The 12,100-nt window shown below is 46.3% G+C and overlaps 1 protein-coding gene across 3 annotated transcripts in view; it reads left to right on the top strand.

Annotated features, from left to right (window-relative positions):
• The window catches only part of KANSL1 (KAT8 regulatory NSL complex subunit 1), a 225,147-nt gene that overhangs the window by 56,437 nt on the left and 156,610 nt on the right, over positions 1-12,100 (top strand). For all 3 annotated transcript variants that reach the window (XM_068263655.1, XM_068263656.1, XM_068263654.1), the window contains exon 2: positions 2,896-3,887. In XM_068263655.1, coding sequence (XP_068119756.1) covers positions 2,992-3,887 — 896 coding nt within the window. In that variant the 5' untranslated portion in view covers positions 2,896-2,991. The remainder of the gene's footprint in view (positions 1-2,895; positions 3,888-12,100) is intronic.

The following is a 12,100-nucleotide window of genomic DNA, read 5'->3' as shown; positions in this document are numbered from 1 at the left end:
TTGGGGGGCCGGAACATACATAAAATGATGTTGAAAAACATTACACTGAATCTAGTTATTGATTCCCCCCAATCATGCCCTGAGGAGAACTCCCAGCAGCAGCCATTCAGTCATGCGGTGCCCGGAGAACGTCTTTGTGCACCAGACAGTGAAGCATACCCAGGTGACAACCTGCCATCCAGTTGGACAGCAGTGTCACCTGATACAGAATAGGATTGGAAGCCAGTGAATGACTGCTCGATGGCTTCTACAGTATGTGGATGGGTGGGGCCAGCACTGCTATTCTATATGCGGGCAGCCGATATTTAAAAAGGTGCAGTGGGCCACATCTATAAGTTATACATTTTGAGTTTGGGGGCCAGTGAAAAAGCCTTGGGGGCCGCGTTCGGCCCGCGGGCCGTAGTTTGAGGACCACTGGTGTAAACCATCTAAACTTTAGATAAGATATACAGACAAGATACTTGCTATAGTTTTTCATCTCCGATCCACTTTAAGCAAATGTGCAGTTTGTACTCCAGTTGTATTATCCGTCTGTGGGTAGCACTGCAGGACCCCAGTGATGCATAGATACTTTACTAGGCAATAGCGGAGCTACACTTTGTCTCTCTATAGAGGGGGGGCAAAGGAAACTCAGGTGTTGATTTTCACGGCATCAGGCATGCCCAGTCATTAACCACTTCACGCCATAGGCTGAAGGGTGCAAGTGCGGAGGCACCCACTTTATTGCAAATGGGACGTTTATTACAGTCCAACTATTCTACTAAAATTACACCATTCTGCTAAAGTTATACAAATGGGGCATTTATAAATGTCAGTTTTTCAGGAAGTGGTTAAAGAACGGTCACCAAGGATTGAACTTCATCCCAATCAGTAGCTGATACTCCCTTTCCCATGAGAAGTCTTTACCTTTTCTCTCTAATAGATCAGGGGCGTCTGTATGGCTGATATTGTGCTGAAACCCCTCCCACAGTGTGATGTCAGGACCATGGTCCTTACATAGTACTGTGGGAGCCTTGTTGTATAGTGGGGTCTAATGGCGGTTTCTAACTTTCAAGCAACCAGCAGTGTTCTCCCCGGATTTTCTTTCCAGCCGGGTGGCATGATAAAGTAGCCAGGTGGGGCGAGATGAGAGAATGCAGGGCTGGCACTCTGTGTAACTCTGCTTACAGCATAGGTTGAAGTGAGCTGATGACAGCCGGGTGCTCAGCAAAACTAGCTGGGTGTAGCAACCGGCTAAAAGGGCCTGGGGAGTACACTGAACCGGTATCTTCCCCCTATGCATATGTATATCTATCTATAAAAAAAACAACCACCACCTCTTAGCCTATTTCATTGTTGGAAGGTGTGGTTGTAGGTAATTGCAGTTGGTGCTGTCTGCTTTTTTCCATGTCTGCCAATAGTAGGGCTGGAGCACACCAGAGCGGTTCTGTAGCATTTTTAAAAACGCTTGGGGATAGAAAAACGCTTGGCTAATGGAAGTGAATCGGATGATGCATAGCAGAGCGGTTCGTTTTTTTCCACAAACGCAAACTCGGGGGCTGCAGCATTTCTTAGATTTCTGAGGCGTTTCTGCCTCAATGTTAAAGTCTAGGAAAGTGGAAAACCGCTCTGAAAAACGCTAGATCAGAGCTGTTTTCCAGGCATTTTTGTTACAGAAGCTGATCAGTGACAGCTTTTACTGTAACAATATATGTAATCTGCTACACAAAAACGCTCCAAAAACGCTAAGCATGTTTACAAAACGTTTCCTAACATGCCTAGAATCGCTCTAAAATCTGCTTGAAAAACCTCTAGCGTTTTGCGGATCTGCCAGAGGTTTTTGCTGTGCACTGGGCCTGTAAAGATGACATGCAGGCTGACTGTGGATCAAACAATATGAACAAATGACATGACTAATATCCATTTCTTGATCTCTCTTCTGGTACTTCTCACTTTGCAATGTACTGATTTATTGGTTTCCCTCCTTTCTGCTTAAGTTCCTCTTTGAGTGGGGGGCATCTTTTTATTATTAATGCTATTTTCTCAGCTGAAAACCGACTCCTTTTGGAGAAAGGGAGTTACTTACAAAAATAACGTAATGAACAAAAGTGCTTAATTTTTAACAATTATGTATAAATGATTTAGTCAGTGTTTACTCATTGTAAAATCTTTCCTCTCCCTGATTCACATTCTGGAATTGATCGTATGGTGACATTTTGACTGCTGGCAGGTGATGTCACTGGAAGGAGATGCTGCTTGCTTTTTTGGCAGTTGGAAACAGCTTTTATTTCCCACAATGCAACAAGGCTCCCACAGTGATGTCAAAACCATGGTCCTGATATCACACTGTGGGAGGGGTTTCATCACAATATCAGCCATGCAGAGGCCCCCTGATGATACGTTTGAGAAAAAGGGACAGATTTCTCATGGGAAAGGGGGGTATCAGCTACTGATTGGGATGAAGTTCAACCCTTGGTTACAGTTTCTCTTTAACTGAACAGGAAAACCACAAACCGATCCACAAGCACTGCTGCACTTGCCTAGACTTATAATATTGGGAGCCATTAACACATTTTAGACTGTGCATAACTCACACTTTCAGGTGTTACAGAATTGTTAGCCCTAATAAATATGCAAAAACAAATGCTTTCAGTTGCCAAACTTCAAAACCGTGTATGTAGGCGTGGTTTTAATAAGCAGATGGACAGTCTTAGTTAGGCTAATGCCTTGTGGAAGGTATCAGAATATGACATGGGGCCTAAAAAAATAAAAAATCTGTTAACTGGAGTTTACTTTAACTATACACTTTTTTTTCCCCCCCTTTGTTTGTTTGTACTTGATGTGTGTTTAATGTCTTGTGGTTAAAGGCATGTTAATTTAGGATCTATTCTTACTCTAGTTTTTGTCTTCCTACAGGTGTCTGTCCTTGGAGTTGCCCTGGGGAGGTGTGGCCAACTTCACCCTCCCCCACTGGGGAAACCTCCCCCTCCCCTGCCCTTTTCCCTGTGCTGAATGGCTGCGATGGCACCTGCTCTCACTGACCCTGCCCCTGACGCCCGCAACCTGCACTTCAAGCTGGCGCCTCCATCATCCTCCCTCCCCCTTGGTGAGACCAACGGAGGCTGTCTTCCTCCACCGGCCCCTCCAGACCTAGTAACAAGCTACGGGGGGACACCTGGAAAGGAGACCTTGAAACTGGGTGGAGTGTTCGCTCCACGGTCCATCTTGTCTCAGTCACTGTGCAGGGGGCGTTCCTCCATTCTGGAGTTCAACCTGGAGGAGCTGAGAGGACTCACCAATTCCAATAGGGGGGGCCAAGGTGGACCTCTGAACGGACTGGCTAAAAGACCTGCAAAGCCAGCTGTGGACCGGCCCCCCAGCCTTGCCATTCCTGCACTGGAGCCTTGGGTGAAAGCCCCGGTAGTTCCTCCAGGATCTCCTTCTGAGGAACATGAGCAGAAGGGCTCCCGCGTGGAGCATGGCTCCGATGCTCGCCTTAAGGCCTTGTTGCGGCGCCATGGTGAGATGGAAAAGAGGGCGCGGTCAATCCATAAAAGGCTTCAAGTAGTCCAGGCAAAGCAGGTCGAGCGTCATCTCCACCAACAGCTGGGCGGCTTGGTTGGAACTGCTTTTGGACGGAGTACGGAGAGTCCTCGTTCTCGAATGACTGTTGTGACGCGGAAGGCCGATGCTCAGCGAAGGGGAGAAGCTGGAATTGTCATCTCAGAAGCCTTTTTAAAGGGAGCCGCACCTGAGCTTGAGAGGCTAAGTTGTTCAGGCTCTGCCACATTGCGGGCCTGTGAAAGAGGTTTTGACTCTGATGCCACAGAAAGCAGCTCAGGAGGTGATTCAGATGTGGAGGAGGAAGAACTTGAAAGAATAGACACCCAACAGAACCACGTGCCACTGTGAGTACAGATCCTCTGCCGTTTTCTGTGCTTGTGCGATTAAATCAAGCCTGTGCAGTAGATGGAGGAATGCCTTTTAATGTTTGCTTGGACTTCCCCCATTTTAGATGTTTTTGTGCTTTGAATGGTTCCTTTGAAGTTCCCAATTTCTGTATAAGATTTGCCTAGTTTGTGCTGCTCAGAAATTCAAATACCATTATTGTAAGAGTCACAGCAGGAGGTCTGGAAATTAATATTGTGATAGTTAACGCCTGTTGGGCCATGACGGGACATATTCAGTGAAATTTATGAAAGAGAGAGCACAGTCTAAATATCTCTACAGACTATAGGTTTTTGACTGCAAAAGGTTCAGTAAGCCAGCACCTATTCAGTAAGGAGTTCTTTGGGCAAGACTCCCTAACACTGCTACTGCCTACTGAGTGCGCTCTAGTGGCTGCCTCGCAAGCGCTTTGTCCGACAGGAGAAAAACGCTATACAATAAAAGGAATGATTATTCAAAGGAACATTCCTGATCGTCTATATACAGACATTCTGTCTCCTGCATGTTTTCGAACTCCAGTGAATAGCATTTATAGAGGAGCTGTAGTGAAAATAACGCCATTAATACAATTGCCAATTTTGATCATTTATAGGTTAGTCAGTTTTCGCCCATTGTAAAAACTTTCCTCACCCTGATTGCTACATTCTAAATTTTATCCCAGGTGGTGACCTCTTTACTGCTGCAGGTGCATTGCTGCAGAATGTTTTACTGTGTGTTCCTAAGCCACGGGATCTGTTGCAGTAAGCAGACTGCACTTCAGTGCCTTCCGCGATGGTCCCGGGCAGGTGGATAAGTGCTCCCATATAGTGGTAATGCATCTGCCCCAGCCTAAGTGTCCCACCGCCACTCGACCTCTCTATACAGAGTAGCGGCCAGCAATAGCATGGGGCTCTCCATTGGACTGCATTAAGGGGCCCATGCCCTTACCGATTTACATTACCTGATCCGGCCGGCGCGAGTCCCCGCTGCTGCTTCTCCACGCTGGGCTCCGGCTGGCTTTACTTCCTGTCCCGGCAGAGCTCCCGCTACTGTTTAAACTTCCCCGGACAGGAAGTGCAGTGAAGCTGGAGCCCAGAGCGGAGAAAAAGACAGCGGAGACCGGGGGACTTGCGCCGGCCGGATCAGGTAATGTATAGCGGGCGGGTGGCAGCGGCAGCTCCACAGACTGTGAATCGGTTTCCTGCTGAAATCAATTCACAATCTGTTTGCAGTAAAGGCAGCCATACGGTCCCTCTCAGATCAGATTCGATCAGAGGGATCTATCAGTTGGTCGATCTGATGGCAAATCGACCAGTGTATGGCCACCTTTAGACAAATGGAAACCATTAGCAAGGGGTAGATTTCCCTTTTCTTTCATGGTAGAACTATGAAAATGTTTGGTGTAATGCAGCCTATGGAGAGCTACATGCTTCTGCAGGTTTAGGGACCAAGCGGTGGCGATCGCAATGAGCGGACGGTGCAAAGTGGATGCAAGATGGACGGAGCTTACTGCGCCCGTTTTTGCATCTGCTAAAGTGGGAACGGAGACCAAGTCTCTGATTTGCTAGTCCTGGTCATGTGCTGCAGGATGCAATGACCTCAAATCAGAGGTTTTCAAATCTACCAGCTGATTAAACAAATCACATGCTTCTCCATGAGTACTCCTAGCTATGAGCTCCACTACTCCTTGGCAATGAGAGTTGGGTCAGCTAGATATATTGGCATCCCCACGTTACACCCACTAGCTGAATACAGAAATATTTCCCTCCCTGTGTTGTGAAATCAAATAAAAGCAAGAGTTAAGCAATTTCACAATTTCTGTTTACATTTTTTTCCCCCAAATTTTTTTTCCAATTTTATATTGTTTGTTGTATATTGTGATTTCTGTTGCAAATTTCCTGCACTACTGCTCCTGTCTCACAGCACAAGAGCCTCCTTGTCATCAGTGTTGACGCTAAAGTCAGTTCATCAGACAGTAATACCACACAGACTTCTATATTAGGTGATCCGGAGGAGGAAGTGAGACTAGCAGAGCTCCATGTTGTGTGGCTGGTGTAATCAGGAGGCAATACTTGGTTCTGAACAAAGGCCAGCCTGTGTGTCATGTCTTCATTTCAACCAAACAAATGTAAAACTTGAAGTGTATCTCTAGCCACAGAAACGGGGCAGTAATACTTTCCATGTGGTCAGGCTGAAGTACAATGGCTTATTTTTACTATGTTTTCATTAACCTGCGATGTTGATGGCCACTGCCCTCTGTACTCCCTTCTTGGGCTAGACAGACAAAAACGTTTACTTATTATAACCTGTGTCTGATAAGTACTTTGAACAGGACTAGTCATTTGAAAGCTAGCGAGCTTTTAAAAAAATTACACCTGGCATCTAAACTAAGAGATTTTGGCCTTTTCATGACCTTTGAGTTGATTTCTAAAAAGCTCCGATTGTGTCCTGGTTTACATAGACAGACAGACAGACAGACAGACAGACTCTGTAATTTTGAGTGTAGCTTCCAAACCTTAGTCTCCATGAACCAGCTGTAAGGTAGGGGGCACTCATGGTCTCATGCTGGGCATACACTGCTTGATTTTGCCGCTCGATTGTTTTGCTACTCGATTCCGCAGTCAATTCTCTTCCGCTCGTTTTTCTTTTTCCATTCACTTCAACCTGGAATCGAGTGGCGAACCAATGGAACGGTGATCCGACATGTCGGAAATTATCTATCGAGTCGTGTATTTGCAGCGTTAGACTCTCTACATCCAATTAAAAAGCCCAGTCTTTACTCACTCTTGTGCCTACATCTTGTCTCTTATGCTGGGAATAGACAGAGATTTTTCAGCAGATTTACTGTCTGATTGTTTTTCTGATCGATTTCCACTTCACTTCTATGAGAAATCGGTCAGAAAAACTATCGGACGACGTGTCGGAAATGATCTATTGAACCATCTATCTGCCAGAAAATCTCATGGTGTATTCCCGGAATTATATGCTATGTGAAGTCTTATTTGTGGTCTCGGCACAGAGATGTTGAGTGGATTCAGCTGATTGTTTAATCCTCTTGTTGAATGCCCTGTGTGTCAGTAACTTTGTTTATTTTTTTTTCTTCTTTCTTATTGTAGTAGATAAATGTGCTGAGAGTGTGTAAAGAGGTTGCCCTAAGTTATGCTGGGAATACACGTTTCGTTTTTGCCTTCGTTTTAGCCTTAGATTCGTTCGGTAAACGAATCGAGTGTTGAAAACGTATGTGAAAATAGTCATAATCTCATTATAGTTTCGATTAATAGACCCCAAAAACGAACGACTAGTGATCGAACATGTTTGATATTATCTCTCTTTATCCATCTAATCGAGCCATTGGTAGGCTTGATGGCTGTTCAGATCGATTATATATTCGTTTATGCCGTCCGTCCCTGTACTACGTTTCGTTTCTTTGCAGCCTTCGATCATTGGAAAAACAAAACCATCAGACTCGGGGAAAAAAAAAAGAAACCGTGGGTGGTGATATTAACCGTACGGTCGATTATTTCGGGATCGAAAAGGACAAAAGGCACAATCGAAACGAAGGTTTAAACGAAGGCAAAAACGAAACGTGTATTCCCAGCATTACAGTGTTTCTATGCTTTAGATAAGATCATGATAAGCTTACCTGAACTGACGTGACATAGGATAGTACCAAGCATACTTGGATAATTGGAGCTGCTCGTATTCACTTTTAATGTTTTCATTTCAAGGGTTAATAAACACTATACTCTGTGCATGCAGGTGAGGCATTCACCTGCATGCAGCGCTCTACTGAACAGTAAATTGAACCTAATAAAGTGTTTTGACTTCTAACAATCCTCATCACTAGAAAGATTAAAAGTTAATTATTTTTTCTCTTGTTGGGAGCTGAATTCACCAGTTTTGTGACAATGACATGGCTGCTGTGCACACATCAGAGGTAAAATGTAACCTCTTAAGGTGGCCATACATATAACGATGGTGGGCAGATTTGACCAAGAAACTGATGTCTATCTGATCACAGAGAGCTCTGTCAGCTGTCCATACACCTCAGGCCAATTCCCAATCTATTTCAGATCTTGAAGATTTTCAGAAATCTTGCGAGAATCTGCCTAGTGACCTTGCCGCCCTCAGCGCTTTCTTCCCTGCAGTAAAATGAGCCCTCCAGGGCCTGTGCATGAATAAGTTTACTTGTAGGTGTCTACAGCTGGCTCCTTCCTCTTTTTTTCAGACACCCCGCGTGGTTGCCACGGTAATGTGGGCGCATGTGTGACATCACACTCGCCCATGTCACACTGGCAACCCTGCGGGGCGTGCGTGTATGTGAGGAAGAGTGTGGAGACTGAGCCAGCGGTGGACTCCGACAGGTAAAGTATTGATGCATGGGCACTAGTGGGAGCAGCGCTGGAGGTTCCGTCGCATTCCTTGCTCGTCCCATTATCCCACGCGGTTACCGCTGCACACGCGATCGAGCACGTCGGGCGACATTTTGCAGTGTTTTGACCAATACATGCGTCCAATTTAGCAGGGCTGTGGAGTCGGTACAAAAATCTTCCGGCTCTGACTCCTCAGTTTATGAAACCGACTCCAGGCACTCAAAATGGCTCCGACTCCACAGTCCTGCAATTTAGACCCTGAATTGGTTGCATCACCTCTTGAGCATACTCCTGGCAGTGCAGATTTGCATCCGATTTTGATTATAACCATCAAATTGGATGGCTGATCGGCCGGCAAGTCCCCTGATGTATGGCCACATTTAGATTTAAAATAAGGAAAGCTTCATTGATAACGTACATACGATCTTCAGTTCAGGTTAGCTTTAGATCAGGCCGTGTTTCGTTCTGTTTCTCTGATACCATGTTAGCTGTTTTCCTTGCAGAGGAGGAGGGAAAGTGATGTAGAGGCTGAGAAAGTCTCCTTCACCTTAATAGAATGTGTAAACGCCTAACTGGTATTCTAGTTTTACTGCAGTGGTTTCACAGCACAGGAAAGGGATGTGCTGGAGTCGCAGAGAATGTCATGTAAAGCCCAATCTACACCATACAACTTTTTTTTTGTTCGATTTTAATTGATTCGATTCAATCTGACATGTAAGATGGGGATTTGATTCAATTTGCCGTTGTTTTGCAATGGCAAATTGAATTGCATCCTGATCGGACATGTCGGATTGAATCGAATCAATTAATCGAATTGGACAAAAAATTGGATGGTGCAGATGGGGCTTAAGGGATTATCCTGTCGGGATCCATAGGCTGTATCACTGGGCGCATAATGCCATTGTAGTATTCCCTCTGAAATGTTTTATTGGTTACATGATAGTCTCTCTTGAAGGCAATGGCGTTTCCTGGTGCTTTTACAGTAGCTGTTTCTGTTTCATGGTTAGAGTGAGGACTGAGCTGGTAGCTTGTGGTGTTTTTTTTTTTTTTTTAATACATGAGATGAATCTGCTTGTAATTTTATGTTTTTAATTTTTTCTTTTTTTTGTTCGGTAAATGTTATTGGGTAATGCTGTTCCTAAAGTGAATGCAGCTCATTCTTTGTTGAGCAGCGGCCTGTAGAGCTGTTTTTAGGTCAGACATGCCCTCGGAAAACTTGAGTGGTGTTGCTTTCAGTAAATCCATCCTCTATAGTGAAACGGGGAAAACAGACGCCAGAGTGCACCAGTTGATAAATATTCCACCTCTTTTCTTCCTCCTATTAATTTGTAAAGCGTAACGGAAGGCGTTAGCTCTGTGATTCAGCAGGTCAGTAGCCTCCGTTTTTTAGATAGTCTTTTTGGTTGTGTACACTTAAAGAGAACCCGAGGAGGGTTCTAAAAATCCAATTGGCACACAGAGGCTGGGTCTGCATATAATGCCCAGCCTCTGTTGCTATACTGTCTCCCCCCAGGACCCCCTGCGCTCTGCTGTCCCCCATAAATCAAATGCAGTGCTAGCGACATCGCAGTGCTAGCGACATTTCTCCGCTCCCCGCCTGTGTCCCTTCCCTCCAATCAGTGGGGATGGAAGGGACGCAGGGGGGAAGTGGCGAGAGTGACAAGTGCAGTGGTAAACAGCCTGCTAGCGATGTCGCTAGCACTGCATTTCATTTATGGGGGACAACAGACCCAGCCTCTCTGTGCTAATAGGATTCTTAGAACCCACCTCGGGTTGTTTTTTAAAGGACTTACGGGGCCATATTAGGAGTGGCAGGAGAGCCCGACCCGGCCTGTGAGGTCGCGAGCGGCTTGGGGGGCCGATTTCACTAAGGGGACCTGGCGGAACTGCATGGAGGGCGCATCCTCCGTGCATTTAAACATCATGCAGGTACTTTCCTTTTTAGTGCTTTTGGCCTCCTAAGTCCTTTAAAGGAGTGGACCGAGGAAATTAAAAAAAAAAAAAAAAATCCACTTACCTGGGGCTTCTTTCAGCCCCCGACACCCGTCCTGTGCCCTCGCTGCAGCTCCGATGGGTCCCCTTTCCCCTCCAGTGGCGAAGCAGACCTCAGCAGGTCGGCTTCGGCGTCGGCTCACTCTACGCTCCAGCGTGCGGTTCACTGGTCGCACTGGCGTTATCTGGACTGTACAGCGCAAGTGCAGTAGTTCTGCACCTGGGCTGTACAGTCCAGATGATGTCAGCGCGGCGGAGAACTGCTCGCGCAGTAGGAATCCTGCGCCGGAGGGGACCCAGGACCACCAGCGTGGAGCGGAGCTGCGGCGTGGGCACAGAACAGCAGGCAGGGGCTGGAGGAAGCCCCAAGTAAATTAATTTTTTTTATTTTTAATCTGCTCGGATGTGTCCTTTTTTAAAGTGGACCTTAAGGCTAGTTACACACCAGGACGTTGCGTTTAGGGGACGTTATAGGGCACATAACGTGCCCCTAAGGCAACGCCTGGTGCTCTCTGGTGTGGACGTCGGAGTAAGCCGCATTGTGCAGCTCACTCTGGCGTCCGTGATGCTGTGATGCGTACTCTTGCGGCGTCACGTGGTCCCGCCCGGCCAATCGCCGCACAGAGCGGCCGCTCCAGGAAGTAAACACTGCACGTCACTGAGTGCAGGGAATATTAATTAGCCATGTGCCCGGCCGCTCTCCCCTCCTCCCCAACATGACTGAGCATGTGCAAACAGTCTAACGCGGCTTAGCCGCCTATAACGTACTGCATGCAGCACTTTGTGGCGTTACATGTAACGCAACGTGGGCAGTGTGAACAGCCCACTTGTGTTACATTGCTGTGCGTTGGGGGGAGCGTTACAGGCTGCACTAATGTGCGCCTGTAGCGTCCCTGTGTGCAAGAAGCCTTACTCTTGTACAAGACGAAAGGATAACGGATAAAAATGCACCCTGTGACAAATGGCTAAAACAAATCGCATGCCTTCTTAACGTTAACATGCCTTATCAGAGTAGAATAGCGAGCGCTACGAACCCGCAGGGGCTCAGGACAAGACGAGTGCTATTGCCAATTAGTGGCATAAGTTCGTAGCGCTCACTATGCCACTCTGATAAGGCATATTAACTTTGATAATGCGTGTTAACTTTGATAAGGCATGCTATTTGTCTAGTAAATCAAGCCCTGTATGTATTTAGAGAGTTTAGCCTGTCTAATCACCCCCCCATCTGTGACTAATCACAAATTGTAATTTGATCTCTTCAGCTGTGTAAGATCAGGAATCTCCTGTGCCACGGCAGAGCAGCTAATTGGTAAACACAGGATGTTAATGTCTGCTTCCATTAAAGCAGGAAGTAGACACACTGCATATTTATTGCAGGATTTGTATCAGCTTTAACAAAACATGTTTTAACTGTTTTCGGACCACGCTGATTGAAAACTAGGGCCTGTTTTGCACCCGTTATCTCTGCCAGGGCGAAGATTTCAATCCTCCGCGTGCCAATCGCACTGCTGTCTCACCAATGCATCGCCCTCGCTCTTGCCGTCTGTATGAGCTTCCTAAAACGGTCAGGAACTAATTTTTATTGGCTGCTGACCCCATGATCACTGTGAGCCAATCACATTGACACATGAAATCTTCTCCTGACCGATTCAGGGAGCTCTGCTATCATAGGGACGACAGAGCAAAGGGGCTACAGCAACGGGTCATCAGTGTGACGACGGTAAGCACCGTTTTTTTTTATACCAGCAGGTGGTACGGTTGGGTTTAAAGGTTATGCTGTTGCTTCTCTTAGAGCAGAGAGGAAGTTCTAAGTTCAGGTCCGCTTTAAG

Source organism: Hyperolius riggenbachi, chromosome 12, assembly GCF_040937935.1.
Source record: "Hyperolius riggenbachi isolate aHypRig1 chromosome 12, aHypRig1.pri, whole genome shotgun sequence".
Lineage (NCBI taxonomy): Eukaryota > Metazoa > Chordata > Amphibia > Anura > Hyperoliidae > Hyperolius > Hyperolius riggenbachi.
The sequence above is the reverse complement of the archived record's forward strand: the minus strand, read 5'-3'. Positions and strand labels throughout refer to the sequence as shown.